The sequence below is a fragment of the Polistes dominula genome, unplaced genomic scaffold (genome assembly GCF_049000335.1).
Source record: "Polistes dominula isolate Pdom_NZ unplaced genomic scaffold, Pdom_raw_medaka contig_82, whole genome shotgun sequence".
Taxonomy (NCBI): domain Eukaryota; kingdom Metazoa; phylum Arthropoda; class Insecta; order Hymenoptera; family Vespidae; genus Polistes; species Polistes dominula.
This window is the reverse complement of record NW_028301046.1, coordinates 5,578,314-5,597,789: the sequence shown is the minus strand read 5'-3', so window position 1 is coordinate 5,597,789 and position 19,476 is coordinate 5,578,314. Positions and strand designations below refer to the sequence as shown.

The 19,476-nt window shown below is 29.2% G+C and overlaps 3 protein-coding genes across 5 annotated transcripts; 1 reads left to right on the top strand and 2 right to left on the bottom strand.

The window, feature by feature from the left end:
• Positions 1 to 311: 311 nt before the first annotated feature.
• On the bottom strand, positions 312 to 6,269 carry LOC107074632 (apyrase). Its single transcript, XM_015336247.2, has 13 exons — positions 6,140 to 6,269; positions 5,507 to 5,605; positions 5,271 to 5,423; positions 4,719 to 4,944; positions 4,527 to 4,643; positions 3,203 to 3,283; positions 2,908 to 3,109; positions 2,706 to 2,811; positions 2,391 to 2,485; positions 2,174 to 2,328; positions 1,914 to 2,099; positions 1,616 to 1,713; positions 312 to 1,353 (listed from the first exon to the last, which is right to left on the bottom strand). The coding sequence occupies exons 3-13, from the start codon at positions 5,399 to 5,401 to the stop codon at positions 1,095 to 1,097; spliced, it is 1,656 nt and encodes a 551-aa protein (XP_015191733.1). The 5' UTR covers positions 5,402 to 5,423; positions 5,507 to 5,605; positions 6,140 to 6,269; the 3' UTR covers positions 312 to 1,094.
• Positions 5,621 to 14,267, top strand: LOC107074630 (protein 5NUC). Of its 3 annotated transcripts, none has more exons than XM_015336246.2 (8): positions 5,621 to 5,754; positions 10,956 to 11,318; positions 11,599 to 11,833; positions 11,925 to 12,524; positions 12,601 to 12,765; positions 12,841 to 12,945; positions 13,037 to 13,394; positions 13,466 to 14,267. In XM_015336246.2, the coding sequence occupies exons 2-8, from the start codon at positions 11,170 to 11,172 to the stop codon at positions 13,690 to 13,692; spliced, it is 1,839 nt and encodes a 612-aa protein (XP_015191732.2). In that variant the 5' UTR covers positions 5,621 to 5,754; positions 10,956 to 11,169; the 3' UTR covers positions 13,693 to 14,267. The 3 variants fall into 3 exon arrangements, with proteins under 3 accessions (XP_015191732.2, XP_015191731.2, XP_015191730.2); XM_015336245.2 differs by lacking the exon at positions 5,621 to 5,754 and adding an exon at positions 6,710 to 6,844; XM_015336244.2 differs by lacking the exon at positions 5,621 to 5,754 and adding an exon at positions 9,324 to 9,808.
• Positions 14,211 to 18,937, bottom strand: LOC107074629 (protein-lysine N-methyltransferase SMYD4). The gene is given in 6 exon segments (XM_089175274.1): positions 14,211 to 15,019; positions 15,322 to 15,465; positions 15,558 to 15,716; positions 15,785 to 15,875; positions 15,877 to 16,063; positions 16,157 to 18,937. Coding segments are annotated over 6 exon segments (1,944 nt in total). The 5' UTR covers positions 17,244 to 18,937; the 3' UTR covers positions 14,211 to 14,743.
• Between the last annotated feature and the right edge of the window lie 539 nt (positions 18,938 to 19,476).

The following is a 19,476-nucleotide window of genomic DNA, read 5'->3' as shown; positions in this document are numbered from 1 at the left end:
CTTCAAATATTCCTACTACTACTTTTTGAAACATCATCAGTAATGTTAGCACCTGCCCTTTTTCTCTTCGTTTGAAACTTCGATCCTTCTTCGATCAACGACTCCTCGCGGAATTTCTCGAAAACTTTTCGCGCATCGTTCTCCCCTCCATAATAATTCGCCAATCGAGTGTAATACCGTATTCGCGGGATTTTTCAAATTGTACCAATCGTTAGCAAGAATACTGCTGGCTAATTATTCGTATAAAGGATTGAAATAATTGGTCAGATACATATAAGATGGTTAAAAACAGTTTAAAGTTTCTATACACGTAAAAATACTAAATTTATTTTATTTATCAATTTAACATAATTTATAAATATATATATTTTACATAAATATAAATATAAGTATTGATTAATTGTTCATATGTTATAAATATAGTCAAAGATATGAAAGAGTGAGAGAAAGAGAAAGAAACATCTCGTTGGTCGAGAAAAAAAAACATTTATCAAGAGAAAGAGAAAGGTAATGGAAACGAGGATCACTATACTATTTATAATTCGTGTCGCATTTCGAGGAACGAGGCTTTCGTCGAAAGAATTTACGCGTACGCATTGTTGGCGCGTTTTTACTTCTATGGACATATAATACAAGAAAAAGAAAAAGATGTGGAATGAGAAAAAATAGAAATTAAAATTAAAATAAATATATAAATAAATTTAAAAAAAAAGAATGAAAATAGAAAAAGAAGAAGTATCAAGGAACGTTTCCGCGGCACCACAAAGAGATTCACGCGTCCTGCGCGCGAGGAGGGCCAAGGAGATGCGGACGAACAGCTGCTATTTCACCTGTTCGATATATTATTTAAATGCTTCACCTGCCGCGATCTCGAGATACCGCGAGATAAGCGACCAGCATTTCCTGCTTTCTTTAAGGATGTCCCGCACGATTCTTGGCTTCTCTCCGTAAAAGAAAACGAAAGAGAGGAGAGAGAGAGAGAGAGAGAGAGAATCTCTTACGAAATTCATCTCGAGAAAGTTTTTTTTTTAAACATTTTCTTTTTCATTCGTTTGAGATGATTTTTATTTACAGAATTTATAAAATCTAATCTTTCACGATATATATACATCATGTTCATCGTGCACGTAAAGAAAATTAACACGATTATCTGTTTCGGCTATAATGGGACTCATCTTTTGTACGTATTTTTCAAAAAGATCAATGTCATATGAACCAACCTTATGGTTTCTACCCATTTCCTTAAAAATTTTAATATTATCTCCGCCATTATAAAGAAAAGATGGAACTACGATTCTGTACCATTCGTCGTCAGCAAGATCCTCATATCTTGGTACTTCGCAAGCACGGCATCTAGACAAAAATAATATTCAAAGTTTTCGTACAAATTTGCAATATACAATTAACACGTTGACTATCACGTGGATCACCTGTAACCTGCATTTTCTACTTTCAATGAGATCATTGGGGTCATCCGTGACCGGCGTTACTATATTGTTTTGTATATTATCTTTAAATCGTGTCTTTTGAAAAACATGTAAAATTACCTTGAAAGTCAACGTGTTAATATGAGAAATAATATTTGAATATTAATGTTAATTAGATACAAGATTACCTAATTTTAACATCGACCAATCTATTGGGTGCGTTTTTTGTCATATTATAAATTACTTTGAGTCCGGACCACAACATAATTCTTTCATTTTCCAACAACTGAAAAACATATTGTAACCTATGTATACATTGTTAACAAATAATAAAATCTTTTGTATACAACAAGCAAACATTGATAAAATTACACTTAAATTTAACGGTAAATAAACTACTTATTTCTCAATAAAAATTATCTTGATAACGTTCAAACCTTAATACCTTATCTTATTGATAATACATAAATAAATAAAAAATATTACATATTTGATAGAGCTGCCAGTTATCTCGACAGTATCCCAGGTATTTTCAAAAGGTTGAACCATCATTAAATCACCGTAAGTAATATCTACAGTATAATCTGTGATAGAAGCACGAATTCCGCCTGTATTTGTGCACGATATTGCAGCATAAGTCCAATAAGTTTTATTCTCTGCCATATCTACAAACTGAAATTGAGAGAAAAAGTAAAAAGAAAAAGATTTGGTTGTTTTTTTTTATAAGAATATCAAAAACTTTTTACCGCATCGACCATAGCGTCTGTTATAAAGTTACCCAAGTTACACTGCTTCCCTTTACATTTAGAATCAAGGAAAACTTTAGTTTTGCCAACTTGTTTCCATGCCATTGCATCGACATCCTTTTGCCAAGGTACCAATGCTTTTAAGATATCTGGATCTGTTCAAAAAATGATTGATTTTTATTTATTAAACTTCCATATCTTTTTTCCTCAAACTTACCTTCTTCGATAGTATAATCCAAAAGAATTGGATTTCCTTCCCAGTCTGCAACTTCTCCTTGCTCGTCAAACCACACTGTCAAATTGCCGAGATATCTAAATACAAGAAAATAATTTATATTTCTAACTAATCAAATAATTTATATTTCATTTTAATAATACGAAAGATAACTAAATCATTATTTTAATTAGTTCGACTTTACTAAGATTAATGTAACACTATCGTAAATTAACTTTGTAATATGACACCTGTGATAAAATAGTAGCTCGATGGATGAAATTGTACAATAAAAAGATATACACAAATTATACATACTTTGTAAAAGCACCTGCTTGTACGATAAGCACCGTTCTATTAGTATTTTCTTGCTTCACTATCACAGGATAATCATCCTCAGGTAAATCAATGAATGGTGGCTTCCCTAATTTTATAATGTATTTTTACGTTAATGTAAGACTGACAACGTAAACTTCATTAATATATTTAATCAAAATCCTTTCTTTTTTTTTGCACAAACCAGAGTATAAAAAAGTATGCGAATGTCCTCCAACAATAACGTCGAGAAGAGGACAATTAGCAGCCATTATTCTATCTATGTTTAAACCACAATGAGTCAAAGCAATAATAATATCCACTCCTTGATTCTTAAGTTTCTGGGCTTCCTCATTAACAGAGTCTACTTCGTCCAAAAATCTCAATTTTTCTGTCCTCGATATGGTCTAATAATAAATATATATTTATCGTTTTAATATTTAAACATTTGTTTTTTTTTATTATTATTAATTGAATAATATAATGAAGAATATACCAACGTTCGTAGTTGATAAAATGACACCGATTATTCCGATCTTTTTACCTCCTCTTTCGATAATCGTACTATTTTTATAAAGACCCTGAAAACAAAAAAATAGTATATTACTCATCTAGGGAGAAAAGTATGGTATTCCGCGGGTCGGGATGTCATACTTTTCTCCCGTGGTGAGTATACATTTTTTTCTCACACCGGTATCGAAAGTTCGGTTGTAATTAAATAATTAAATACTATTAATATGTTGCTGTTAGGTTAAAAGGAATTATAGTTCACATATTTTTCTACCCGGGCGGAAAGCGTCAACTTTCTCCCGCTGCAGCTGTGCAAAACGAAGTTGCCGCTTTCATACTATACTGCCCTAGGTATGTAATATACTTTTTTATTATTTGTCAATTAATAAATTTTGCGAAGATTATATAAATTTAAAAACAAACAAGGGGTCCAGGGGTGAAACCCCTGGTAGGGTCTGGGGCTGGGGGCAAAGCCCCAGAAAAAAAATCAGGGGGGATCCGGGGGAACAGCCCCCCACTTAAAAAAAATTTAAATATAAAAATAAAATAAAATATAAAAAAGCTTAAAAAAAAATTTTAATATAAAAATAAATAAAATATAAAATTTATGAGACAGGTGATATTTTTTTAAATTATTCGATATCACGATTTAATTTGTTAATTTAGAAAAAGAAACATATCGGTGGTTCCCTATTTTAATAATATTGTTTTTTAATATTTCCTCCCTGCAAAATTTTTAAAGAAATATTACGCATGCTTCAACTTTTATGAACATGCGCCAAGCTTTGTTAAGTATGGCGTAACCTTACCAACGACTTATTTAGTTTATTAATTACATTTATCAATCTAATATAATAATAAATTAAATTAAATTACATAATTACGATAAAATAAATAAAAAATAAAATTATATTCTATTAAAAATATAAATTATTATTTAAGTTTAAAAAATATTTTTTTAAATAAAATTTAATTAATTAAATTGGGAGTTTATAAATTATTATTATTATTATTAATAATTGAAGCATGCGCAGTAATTTATTAAAACATTCCTAAAGTTAAGAAACTAGTTTGCATACGCTAAAAAATTGAAGCATGCGCACTAACTTATTACAATATTCAAGCGGGAGGGAATGTTGCACTTTCGCCCCCTGAAAACAGGTTCAAGCGGGCAGGAATGTGGCACTTTCGCCCCTGAAAACAGGGAGCAAAAACGAACTTTCAATCCATGTGTGAGAAAAAATTATTTGAAGGATATACCAAAAGAAAAAGAAAAAGAAAAAGAAAAAGTAAAAAGATAATTATGACACATACTTGAATAGAAGGTTCTTCGCTGTCATCGATATTGGTTACAATAACAGGTGCTTTCATAGCCTTAAGAAAAGGTACTACGCCAGCTATTTTATCATCAAAATCATGATTCCCAAGCGTCTACAGATCGAAGATACTTAAATTATAATTAGATTAAAATATTATTTCAATAATTATTCATTAATTATAATTTACCAAAGCGTCGTGAGGTAACATATTCATAAATGTAGCCGTCACATTCCATCGATGAACATTGTACCACAAAGTACCTTGGTAATGATCACCAGCATTTAGAAAAATAGCATTTGGTCGTTCTTTCTTCAATTGATTAACAGCAGTATACACTCTAGCAATTCCACCAACGCAATCATTTTCCTGTCCTCGATGGCAAATACTGGAGTCTGGATTGGTTTGTTGAAATCTTACAAAATGATTTTCGGTTTTTTTTAATTATTCTTTTTTTATATTTAAATTAATTCTTGTTTTATATTGTAATAAAAATCGTATGTTATAAACAAGACTTACGTATGTTACATAATTCGTAATATTATGTCTATCACAATAAATTAAGAATTTCTATATTCACTTTCAATTGTGATTATGTAAACCGTAAATATATAAATAAAATATAGAGACGACGGTAACAAAGATATTTTTATTTACTTGAAACGTATGATACGAAACAAACACAACAGTGTTTCGTAATTAATTAGATAAATAATTGTATATAATCATTAGATTTCTTACCTCGCATGAAAATCATTCAAATGTATGATAGATAATTCAAAAAAATCGGTCTGTCCAGGATAGACCAATCCACGACCGGTAAAAGCCAAACATGTTTGTAACAGTATGCCTATTAACAACAAAGTATACATGTTGTGTTCGACAACTGTACGACTGTTGAACAAATTGATATTAACTAGTAAGAGTAACGTAAATATTAATTGAAATTGCCAATCAATATAATTCATTTTATTTACCTGATACTTGAAATTGAATAACTTGAATTAGTTTAACGATAATAAAACGTTCGTTCGTTTTAAAAATATATTTCCAATATATTTATAAGTTATATACGCCTGTAAAAAAATAACAAACGTGACACCAACGATCGAATAGTTTAAAGGAAATGTTCGCAGTGACTAATGTAAACGTGATCGTAAGAAACGTATACACAACAAAATGTTTGAAGATGATAAAAGGAAAAAGGACGATATTATCATTATTGGTAAAGTATAATAATTTATATATATTTTTGTTATTATTATTTTTCGCGTAAAACTACATTCTCATTTCTCCGATAATTATTAGTTTCAGCATGAATAAAATTATTCGATCAATTGTATTGTCATTTTCATAATTTATAGCGCATATTTATAGCGCAACCGAGAACGTTTGCTGGCATACTTAAGAAATACGATTCTAATTAGTAAATGTAATTGTTCCCTTCATAAGAAACTTACGAGTTTCAAATTTCGATTTATGACATTTCGATACGACGAATACAAAGTGAGAAAAAAAAACAATCACTCCTTTGAAATTTGTAAGAAGACAGAAAGGAATGAATCGAGGAGAAAATTTAGTAACCTTGATAGAGAAAAATTGAAACTTACACGCACTCTTCTAACTTCCGTAAAGAGCATACCAATCGTAAATCACCTGTCAGCACCGAATGTTCGTTGAGAACTGCTACCTTCACCAACAATGATATATCTTAATGCCTTCCATGAAAAAGCAAGCACATCTATTATCACAAATATTCATTATTGAAGGCGTCTCATAATTATCTACACACTGTCATGATAATTATCTCGAAAACACACATGTCATTAGATTCGATAACGACGAATTATCTTTCTCCACTTTTTTTTGTCAAATTTTTCTTATCAATTGTTTGACAATTTGTTAATGATCAATACAATATTCAACAACTATAGAAGGGAATTTCATTAACAAAAATAAAAAAATTTTTTGCATCGTTTGACAAGGACTCTCATCGATTATAACATATTTTTAGCATGAGTGTAGCAATTCACTTGTACAATTGAGCATTAACAAAATCATTGTACAATAATTACTTAATAAACTTTCCATACTCAAAGTTACGATAAAGCGGATGTTGAAAGATTTTATCAAGCAAATTAAAAACATAGATTTTTTTCCTAGAACGAATATCATTGGTTGTTGTATATCTCTCACGTTTACCTTTCAATATAATAGTAAAACTAGATATCGAAACTATAAATCAACTCAGAAACGTTGAATTATACGGGGCAGATCGAGTTTTTACTAGAATCAAGGAGTCCGGATTTATGCAGGTAAACCACATTGATTTAAAATACCATAAAATATTTTCGAATCATTAAATTATGCTAATTCTTATCGTTTATAAATAATATACGTAAAATAGGGAAATAAAAAATAACGATATATTGCGTGTTCAGTTAAGAAATTATAAGCAAACATGTGACCTGTCCGCATTCATTTAAACCTGTTTGAGAAAAATTATCATGAACATACGAGAAATTAGTAAACTTAGAACCTATAACCAGAAAGAGATCATTCACATTGCTTTTCACATTATATCTTTATTATCTTTCATCAATTCTTTTTCATTTCTTATCAGTGTATTGTAAAACACTTGGTTATATAATCGTGTTAGTGTCAACGAGTAAATTGTGCATTAGCATTGTTGTACCAACGTGAATACGAAGATCTAAAAAAATATTAAAAACACCTGGAACTACGAAATAAGAAAATCGAATGATAGAATTCATTCAAATTATTTATTATACGATCGATCAAATTAATGAATATGATTAAAAAAAAAAATAGTATTAATTACTCAAGTGTTTCGAAGTGTTTCTGTTTAAAAAATTCCAAGCCGAGGAGAGTAAAGCAACAGGAAAGAGAGCTTCTTTATTGGCACATTGACAAAAGAATAATTCTATATTAGAATTTTGGCCATGGCACGCTTCGTAAGACCGTGACTATGATACTTACAAGATATATTCTAAAAGACACTAAAGAGTTTTACGACCGAAGGTCTGATTACATCACCAATGATAATGTCAACTTAATATTTAAAAAGAAAAAGGATAAGACAAAATTACGCGAACGAATGCATTACGATATCTTCACTTTCCTGTCTTTTTTTTTTAACTTTCGCAAAATTTCATTATCTGCACTATAAAAAAAGACAAAAAAATGAATAAAATAAAATATAATATAACAAAAACATAGTAAATATTATCGCTTCTAGAGTATATATTCGTTTTTATTCATTAAAAATACAACCTTGAGAGCTATTGCGTCATGATCAATTTGAAAATCACTTCAAATTCTTATCTTACAGTAGATACAAAGTCCATCGAAGAAGTAATTTTAAAAGATCGTACCTATATAAGTATAACCCAACACGTTTTTTCCATGGCTAATCGTTTACGATCGAAGGAATCAAGATTCACTGGTCTCATTTAAAAAAAACCGCGAAGATACATGCTCGAACCTAAGAAATAACTTATGATCGATTTCGAGTGAAATTACCGAACGAAAAATAAGATGATGATGATGATGATGATGAGGATGAAAGAAATTCAAGTGGATATACTACTACTGTTGTATGCTTCGACCAAAAATGAAAACATCAAACTCTTCGATCTCGTTCGATAGGGAGAAAACAAATAAATCAATTTTTCTTTTTACGTTCTTACAACTCCACCCGGATATGATTTCTGAGTTTTTTTTTTTTTTTGTTATTGTTGTAATTTTCCTTTTTGTTTTTTTCTTCCTACCTTTTTTGTTACAATGAAAAACAAGATTGCCATGAGAACGACGACTTCGAGTTATTATCGATCGGTCGAAGGTAATAAAAATCAATTTTAATGAGATTCTTCGAGCGATATTTTACAAATAATTCGAAATCATAACTCGTAAATATTGAAAATAAATAAATAAATGTAGTCCGATACTTTGCATTTTGTATGTTCGCGAGGAATGTATGTTCGATTATCGATCAATGTTAAATATTTTTTTTTATTTTCTTTTTATTTTTGTATTCTGCTATTTTCTTGTTTAAATTAAACGCAATATGCACACGATTGTTAAGCTTTTAAGTCATGTTATCAAGCGACGGATAAATTAACAATGACGGCAATATAGCAAAGACGACAATATATAAAGATAAAGAAAAAATTTTCCAAATTTCAAAATTGTGATTGAATTTAACAAACATTACTTACATATATGAAATGTATAATTTCATCGACAATTGTGCAAAACGACTGAGTGAGGAGAAACCGTTTTCCATAGAAATCGAAAAAAAATAAATGGATGAATAAATGTTTCCGGCTAAATAATTTTCCTCGACAATTGCGGAAACTTAATAATTTGTTCAGATTACGAAATTACGAATTATAATATTTTAGTTGCTTGACAAAGCATGACAAGGAAATAAAAATAACGCGGACAATGTAACATTTGTTATCCAAGAAAATATAAGTAAAAATAAACTAAAACGAGATAGCAGAAATTTTTGGTTGATGTAAAAAAAGATATACGGCCTTTTAACTAATATGAATGAAAAATGACGTCGCGAGTTACGTTTTGAATTAGAGTTATTCAACCAAATCCTTCTTTTCATTAAACGGTTTACCAATCCTTAAATATAAAGGACTGTTTATGAACCAACCGAAGGAGTATGCCCCTCTCTTTATTTTTATGACGACTATTCTACTTCGAAATTAAAATACGCTGTAACCACCACCTCCGCCATCTTTTCAAACGTCCATTATGTTCAGTCAACGCTCGTCCCTCGGCAAAATCACTACGTGTCTTTATTGACTCCTGTTCGTATCTTTAAGAAGCGCGTGTTCCTTCTTCTCGTTATTGTGTTTAAAGAAAATTTTAATAAACCTAATCGAAAATTACACTTAAACGTCACTTTATACATATATATATATATATATATATATATATATATATATAACATGTGTCGCAACTTCGATCGTGTCTCAACTTCTTTGTCTTTTTTTTTCTACCATGTGCTTGTTCTCGTCACTATAATTAATGCTTACGATTAATCTTTTTTAAAATTCCACATATCACTCAAAAGAGGTCGATTATTCTTTTCGATCAATAGGAGTATATTTTGAAATTATCTGAGAGTGTTAGCACGTGACACCGTAGTATTTGATTTTAAGTTTATGAAAAAATGATATAAGTGAAAGATTAGTTGGAATTAATTAAAATTTTAATTAGGTGATTTATATCTATTTTTAAAGGTAAATTTTATTATCTCTCTCTCTCTCTCTCTCTCTCTCTCTCTATCTTTCTCTTTTTTTCTTCTTCTAAATAAAAATTAATAAGTTGCTCTATTATCGATGTTAAATTTATTAAATTAACACGTATATTATATAAAACATATATATTTATTATATATTTGTATTATATATGTTATTATATATTATATATATATATATATATATATATATATATATATATATATATATATATATATATATATATTATTATTATATTATATATTATATATATATGTATATCGTATATCATATATCGTATCATTAAAACCTAGTGTTTCTCAATTGGCTGTTATTTAGCTCTATTGGCTGTTATTTAGCTCTATTTCCGCGGGTCAACACATTTTTTTATTTTTTTTATTATAAATCAAATGAAATAAATTAAGCTAAAAAAATGACAGAAAGAGTGGACGTTTTTATAATAAAATATTATTATCGTGTAGCGTTTACCGAATTTATTTTACTTTAGATGTCCTGTAATTGATTCTTTTTCGACTTACAATTAGTTTTTCGTGTATACTCATCCTCTGCTCACTTATAATCACAAATTACAGGACATCTTAATTATACAAAAGAAAATGTTGGAACGGTAAATTAAAGATAAATTTAATTTTATTAGTCATTGAATAACAAATATGTAATAAATATAAACAAATCTATAAACATTTGCATTTTTCAGACCTCTACAATTTGTCTACGAATCACTAATTGAGAAACACTGTTACAATCTATGTTATCTGTTTGATCTAAAATAAATTTTAATGAATATTTTTCAATTTGTTTAACGACACATTTTTCGAAATCATGACGAAATCATTTCTGCTGATGATACCTAATATTTTTATAATTCAAATACAAATATACATATTATTATTATTAATTGGCATTAGGAACTCGAAAGTTCATAAACGCTGTCAAAGAAATAAATTATTGGCATTGAATTAATTCTGTTATTTGAATAACACATAATAGGTATTATTTATCAAATATTATAATATATAGACCGTGACGCTTGGCATCGTTTCGTTTGTATATTTTTATATCATAAAAGAAAAATTGCTTTTCATATTTCATAAAACATTATTAAATCGAAATGTTTATTATCTTTCAGAATAATAATGAACTCTTAAAAGATAAAGTTCTGAGAAGGTCTTATATACTAAGGACAACCAACAAACTTATTAACATATCGATAAAAAAAAAATAATTGCAATAACGAAGATCTCAACGAGTCGTGAAACAACAACGTTTATCAATACCGTGCATTTACGTTCCAAGGCAAATATTTAAATATTAATCAGATACAATATTAATGAGTCGTAACAATGCTCGTATTACTGTTACGGACTTTTCCAACGATTTTCATACTATTTACGGTAACGAACGACTTGGTTTATGGAAATCCTGTATCTTCGCAAAACGAAAATGGAGAACTTACTTTCCAAATTGTTCACACTAATGATATGCACGCCAGGTATAATTTAAAATCATTCTAATAAAAAATTAAAATAATAAAAATTGCACAAATTACATTTTAATTAATATACATTAACGTAACGTTCCAATCAATTTGGATCACACACATACATATATAACAATTAAGCAACAATTTAATCTTTAACTCTAATTATTATCGTGGGAATTTGTGAGATAATATATAAATCGATAAATGTCAATTTACAATAAAATCATACAATGCTTACGCTTCTTTAATTAGTTCAGTATACTCACCAAAAAATCTATAACGTTTTTAGATTCGAAGAAACTTCAAAAATGTCAGTACCAATTTGTCCTAAACAGGATGTTAAAGCAGGTAATTGTTACGGTGGTTTCGCCAGAATAGCAACATTGGTTCGCCAAGCTAGAAATTCTTCCATACCAACGTTATTTTTGAACGCTGGTGATACTTATCAAGGTTCAGTCTGGTATAATATTTACAAATGGAAAATCGTTGTTCAATTTCTCAACATTCTCGCGCCAGATGCAATAGTTAGTATCAATGTCGAATTAATTCCTGCTTATTCCGTTAATTATCTCGAAAGCTAGAAAATTTCTTTAACTATGTTATCATGCTTCGCAGAGTCTTGGAAACCACGAGTTCGATGATGGTGTTAACGGTTTGATACCCTTCATCGAGAATGCAAAGTTTCCCGTTCTTGCAACAAATCTTGATCTATCGAAAGAGCCGAACTTAAAAGCGACGAAATTAGCAAACAGTACGGTCTTGTTAATAAACGGTACGAAAATCGGTGTGATCGGTTATCTCACGCCAGATACAACGATCTTATCGAGCACCGAAAATGTGATAATTAATGACGAAGTACCAGCAATTCGTGAGGAAGCTAAGAAATTGAAGAAAGAGGGTGTCAATATTCTCATTGCTTTGGGTCATTCTGGGTTCAACGTTGATAAAAAAATTGCCAAAGAAGTTGAGGACATCGATCTTGTTATTGGTGGACATACCAATACTTTTCTTTATCGTGGCAAACAACCTGATATAGAACACCCAGAAGGTTTTTATCCTACTGAAATTATACAAGACAATGGTAGAAGAGTCTATGTTGTTCAAGCATACGCTTATACCAAATATCTTGGTAACTTTAGCGTTACATTCGATTCAAATGGTGAAATTACTCACATCGAGGGTAATCCGATTCTCGTGGATCATAGCATCGATCAGGTAAGCTTTCAAACGATAACAATGAATTATATAATTATACGATATTTATGTTATTTTTAAAGACGATTCCTAACAGGCACCGGATATTATCGAAGAACTGGATCTACTCAGACCTGCAATCGATAATATAACTTCGTTGGAAATCGGAAGGACTCGTGTATTGCTTAACGGTGATAGTAAAATTTGCCGAAAGAAAGAATGCAATTTAGGAAATCTTATTACAGATGCTATCGTCGATTACGTAAGATCATAACAAAAAAAATATTGCCTTTATCGTTATTATTTCAAAGATACGAATTTACAATTGCAATTGCAGAATGCCCAACAATATTTTGTCAAAGGAAAATGGACCGACGCTGCTATTGCTGTTCAAAATAGTGGAAATATTAGAGCATCTATAACTAGAGATTTAGACGATAAAGTAAATATTTCAGATTACATTCAATCTATTATTTTGATTTATTTTACATATTTCTGAACCTCTCCCGTTTCTCTATATAAACAAAATTTAGATCACAATGGGTGATATACTTGGCGTTCTACCCTTTGGCAATACCATATTCAAAGTTTCTATGACAGGAGAACAAGTGCTTTCAATGTTAGAATGGAGCGTATATAATCTTCATCAAAATTCTTCTGATAACTTATTTGGCGCATTCCTCCAATTTTCTGGCCTTCAGGTTTTATATGATATTTCTCGTCCAGTTAATTCGAAAGTGGTTTCCGTTAAAGTACGATGTGCCGCTTGTAATATTCCAAGTTATAGTGATCTCAATAAAACTGCAACTTACAATGTTCTGATGAGTGATTTTATGCGTAACGGAGGAGATGGATATAAGATGTTAAAAGACCTTCAATTTACTACAATAGGTACGGTTAAGTGATTTTTATTTTAAACATTCACAAAATGTCGTTGTTTATTAATCATTATCATGTTTTAGGTGTTACAATAGCAGATATAGTTAGTCAATATTTGAAAAAATACAGTCCTGTATATACTGGTGTTGATTGGAGAATTAATTACATCCACGAATTATATTCTGACAAAATACAGGATACAGAATATGTTAATAAAATTAAAAATAAAGATACATCATCTGCCCCAGTAAAGGAGCATTCGATAGGACTTATAATTCTGTTAATGATGTCTATTGGATTGTTAACGTAATCATTTCATTGTAACGGTAACTTTACGTTAAGTTTGGCAGAAGAAATATAAAATTTGACATTATTTACATATTAATGACATAATTATTAAAAAAAAAAAATATGACAAAGTTCACATAGTTGCTTATCACACACAACAAATACGTCAGTGAAAGACCGAATATTTGAGTTTATTCTTAACATTTATATTTCGGACATATACGAAGCGACCATGTGAATCTTGACATTCTTCAATTTCAGTCTTTCACGGTAACATGTATACAAGTCGTTTACAGATAATTTGAATATCCTTTAACAATTATTAATTGTTAATATATTTTTAAGAATTTTTAAGGATAATATATTATTCGAGTAATTACTTTTCTACAAGTATTCATAGCCTTATTATACTTATTTAAATACTTACAAGTACTTTACAATGTAATGTCCAAATGCATCTTATAATCTGTATTTATATTAGTACTGGCAGTATGTTTCATTATTGAATTATCTACCTCAGAAAATAGAATAATTCAAGTATTATATTTTTGTAATGTATATTTTCCGAACATATAATAAAATAGTTAGCGATGTGAATTAGTTTTCAATACATTCCATTACATTGCATTACATTAGTTTTCAATACATACATGTATTATCTATAATACTAATAAAAAATTTTGATTATAAGAACTCTTTCACAGAATGGTCAATTAACCTTTTCGCTACGGGCATGATTTCCGGGACGGTACTCCACCTGAACAGGCCACTGTGAAGTACAGCATCAAAACTGCAAGTTGCGCGAAAAACCGATTTCATCAGCAGTCGAGACTCATTTTTGAAGTATTTTGTTGTAGATATAAACGATTTTTGGTCCAAAAAAAATTAAACACTAAAATTATACGTTCAGAGTGGGATATTTGATGTGCTATAATCGTAAACGTTCTACATATGTAAAATACATAGAATTTTATGGAGAACGACTATAGTCGCCTGTAGTAGCGAAAGAGTTAATATAAAAAAATAAAATACGAAAATACACATACAATAATTTAATATAATAATTTAGTAAATTAGGCCCAATTTTCTTCTTTTATCTCAGGAAAATAATATACGTTACCAAGCATGCTACAAGCATATTTTATAGTTTCCACAATATTAATAAATTCCGAAGAAGGATATAAAGAACTATTATATAACGTTTTTAACATGTTTAATAAAGCTTGTAGTATATCTTGTCTCTCTTCAATAATTTTGGGTGTTGCACTACCTAAAAAAATGATGTAATGATCGAGCATTTTTAAGGATTTTGAAATGAACGATCTCTTAATCGGTGGTTTTATCAATTCCTAGAAAAAAAAATTTTATATGAAAAATAAAAATTGTAAATAGTATGTCCAATAACTAGTAATACAAGCGAACATGAAATGATTCTACGTGAAAAACAAAATTGAAAATGCAGTAGTCCACGCTCATTTGACAAATGTTCAAATTTAATTTTCTTAAAAACAAAGCTTTATATGAATAAATCTTATTCTACATTATTTACTTAGTTTTTCGTGTAGAATCACCCTCTGCCTGATTGTATCACTAGTTACAGATCCTCCTGTATAATTTATATAATATAACTGAATTCATAAATTATAAATACTTTGACATTAGGTAGTTCAGCATCTGTACGCCAATTATCTTTGCATGCTATGCATTCGCAGAAGAAATAATATTGTCCTAGAAGTCCCTCTCGTCTTCTTGCTCTTACCGTTACACCAAAATGATAACCATAATTATCAAAAAGCTAGAAAAACGTAAAGAATGAATTTTATGTAGAATTTTTGTTCACAGAAAGCATAGAATGATATTACTTACAGCTCTAGAATAAATAAATACCTGTTCTCCTTTCTTTATAGGAAATATAGAACGCATAACTGTGCTTGTGCCTGCAGAATATCTTAATACATTCGCCGAACAACTGTGATTGAACAGACTGTAAAATGCCATAGCTACCATTCCTCGTTGTTTAGGATCATAACGATATGTTTCCTCTAACTGAAATATAATTCTAATTTTAATATGAACAAAAAAATAAGAAGAAACCAAAAAAAGAAAATACTTACAGAATGAGCGTTACTAGGTATTATTTGTTGATGAGTTAATAAGAGACCACCAATGAACGTAGCATCGTCATATTCGGCTATTTCAGATATTTTCATGTTTTTTTTCTCCAAAAAACGTAGAATAATTGACCAATAAATATAGAAGAGTACAAGAACTTAAACCTCTTCTAAATATATCAAAAGATGATCTTTTATCAGTATTTGTTGTAAGACTATATATACTTGTATATTTATTACTAAGAAACTGCATATTGGAATCAAATCCTTGTGTTCTAGGATCTATAAAGAAATAGTTAATTAAAAATTTAAGTAAAAAAAGAAAAAAAAGCTATTATTTAATAGTTGAAAAAATAAGTTATAAATTCTAATTACCACGCTGTTTGTTACTTTCCTTTAAAAGAAGAAGTTGATTTTTTAAAGCTTGTATACTTCCAAACTCTCTTAATGCTTGTAATACGAGTCTTATACAGAAAAAATTAAATTTTTCGTTATCATCATTTGAAATCTCGTACAGTATAGAAAATACAGGACATTCTATTTCATGAAATTTCTTCCAGTGGTCAGATCGGCATATTTCTGAACAATACATTGAACAATAGCAATAATCGCAAGGTAAAAGAGTAAAAGAACCTTCCGTGCAATTTGAACAATGAGTATAACAATTTGTGTGATTTAAAATATAAGTATAACTTTTCTCTACTGCAATGAGTTCACCAGGTTCAATATCGCGGGTAGCAACAATATGTCTCCCCCACTGGCTATTGTATTCAATAGCAACTGCATCTGATGCAGATGGAACTTCTACGTTCGGAGACTTAACTACTGGAATTTTTACTGGGTACCTTTGATTAACTGATACTTTTGGAATGCCTATTCCTTGTGCCATTCTTTCTAAATTTTGTGCTATTCTCAGACATTTCTGTCTTCTAGGACACTCTGGCATCTGTTTCGCCATATTAATCGCATTGATAAGATCATTATTTATACTTTCTCCTAACGTGAGCAAACACTGTATTCTTCGCAAATGACATTTGACGGTTTGATACTCGGGTAAATTATTAAAGGATAATGCTCTGTCAATATCACTAATGCACTCTTTATATTGAAACATAAATAATAGAAGATTGGATCTGCATTCATAGGCCAGACTAAGTTCAGTTGATAAAGGTTCCGCATAAGCTATACTCTTTGAATATAAAATTAATATTTCTTTAAAATAGTTTATATTGAGAGGTTCTTCATTAAACAATTCTTCTCCCATATTTCGAAATTTGTTCGAGAGTGAATTATCTTTTGTTAGTGATGGAATAATAGGAGTTACATCGAACTCATGCATCACTTGGAGAATTTTTATTATGCGATCCTGATCATTGTCCTTTTTATTGAAATCTTTCATAACCTCTGAAACCTTGTCCTCATCTTCAATACGCCTAGTTATCAATGAATGAACAGCTTCCATATTGAATATTGAAATAAAACGTAAGAAACAAATCTAGAAAAAAATGTAATGCAAAAAATAATAAGTTTTAATTGAAATATTGCACTTTATTATAAATATAAATTAATATAAACTAAGTTAAACAGTAAAGGTATTTTATATTAGGGATGATGATCTGTAATCGATTAATCGGAAAATCGATATAAGTAATCTAAAACTCGACTGATATGTTTTATTCTTTAATAATAAATATAATCTTGTAATGAAAGGGAATTTAAATAGAACACATCGCACATATCAACACATGTCAACTCTCGATCAATACTAACATATCAATATCAAAGTCACTATGATCTCAACAGATGGCATTGACTACTCTGTTGGTGGTTATGCTGGGATAATACGTTAAACAATTGATACAAATAGATTAACATATAATATATATATATATATTTATTTGTTTATTAAATTTAATTTAAATATTAAATATATTTTTTAATTAATCCACTTAAAAACAGATTGATCTATTTATTTTCGATATTTTGATATTCAATTAGAATTGATCCAGATATCGATTTTTTTCGAAAAAAATCATCTTTCCTATTTTATATAATATTGGATTAATCTTACTTAAAATCTCAACAACATTTTACATTTTAGCGAGACATTTTAAGCGTAACTTAAAACCTTCTCTTGTTTCAATCCGTTAACCCGTTAACACTGTGACTGCTACGTTAGTGATACATGACCGATTACGTTTTCTCTTGTGACGCCATGGTATTCATCGGTGACCGACGGGCGCGCTTGAATATTTACAATCTTAAAAGTTGAATAAAAATTTACAGTTAGTGCTTTTTCAAGATTATCGCTAATTAGAATATAATTTTAAATAAAAAATGCCCCAATAAACAATTACAAATTTTTATTGGAACATTGAAAATAAAAGATTTATTTCTATAAAATCTTGAATAATAAAAATACTACCGTGGCGTCTTGAACGAAACATATGAATTCAACGTGACAGCCAAAGTTTTAAATAATGTTTTTTAGCTATTGCATCAAAAATAGAAAATCAAAGTAAGTATTTTGCATTTCCTTATAAGAGTGAAAGTTTTCATAATATGAAGCGAAGAAAACATTAATCTACGACAAAAATAATTAATAACAGTCAAATTTGAACTTTATGTTAAAAAAATAGTTTTGATCAACCATTTATCGTTAATAGCAAGTCACCCCCAACACAAATAGACATGTTACTCAATTTAATCATCTCTACAACTCTATAAATAGTTTCAAAACGCTGTTTTAGAGTAAACTACATGTTAAAATAAACTACATTTTAAAATCAATTATGTTTTAGAATTTATATTTTTGATTATCCATACTTACCCAATTTTAACAAAAAAATGACGTAAAAAGAAGAAACCAACTAAAATATCAAGTCAATGTTAACTTTAATAACGAAAGAACGAGTGCCATATTAGATTTAACACGTTCATGCCGGCGCTGTAATTCATTTTTCTCGCGCATAGGTGGCAGCTTTTCCCTATATCGGACGGACCGATTAATTAATTAAATTAAAGTTATGTTTATAAAACGATATTAAATATATTATAATTGTTATTATAAAATAAATGTTTTCCATTAAAATACGTTAAATTTTCATTATTTTAATTTTAAACTATATAGCAACTTTTTCTAGTTACTGAACGATCTAAATTTTTGGTGGTACGCGCCGGCGTGAACATGTTAAATATTCAAACAAATGTGGAATGTACAAAAATAGAACGTAAATATTATACTTCTTCTCACATCCAATCTCCAATATTGTCCCTAGCAATTTTGTTTTAGATATCAGATTTATTTTCGGTATATAGCTAACTGTAATTTAACTTTCTAACACCAATGAGACTTGGTCGCGGCGTGTTGTACCACTTTGAACCACTTGTCACCGTTTGTAAATTACACCAATGTTGTGCTGTGAAATTTCAAAACTTAATAGAAAAACAAAATTAATTTAAGTTTTGTATATGAGCTGTTTATTTTGAAAGTAACAAAGATCACTTTGTCTTTAAATTGCAATATCTAAGGATTCATATATTAGGGTGTTTATAAAAAAATTTGATTTCTACCAATAAAAAAGGATTATTTGAAACATGTTTTTTTCCTCATAGAAAATAAAGTTTCTAAAAAAATTATAAAAGCCCGTCTCTCCTCGCTCTAATCTTTATTTCTTAAATGAGACTTTGTTTGT

Excerpts from the sequence above, each read along its gene's own strand:
- LOC107074630 (XM_015336246.2), top strand. The coding sequence starts at position 11,170 with ATGCTCGTATTACTGTTACGGACTTTTCCAACGATTTTCATACTATTT. Across the intron at positions 11,319-11,598 it reads ACTAATGATATGCACGCCAG|ATTCGAAGAAACTTCAAAAA; the intron begins GTATAATTTAAA and ends TAACGTTTTTAG. Across the intron at positions 12,525-12,600 it reads TGGATCATAGCATCGATCAG|GCACCGGATATTATCGAAGA; the intron begins GTAAGCTTTCAA and ends GATTCCTAACAG.
- LOC107074632 (XM_015336247.2), bottom strand. The coding sequence starts at position 5,401 with ATGTATACTTTGTTGTTAATAGGCATACTGTTACAAACATGTTTGGCT. Across the intron at positions 4,644-4,718 it reads TGTTACCTCACGACGCTTTG|ACGCTTGGGAATCATGATTT; the intron begins GTAAATTATAAT and ends TTCGATCTGTAG. Across the intron at positions 1,714-1,913 it reads CTGGCAGCTCTATCAAATAT|TTGTTGGAAAATGAAAGAAT; the intron begins GTAATATTTTTT and ends TATGTTTTTCAG.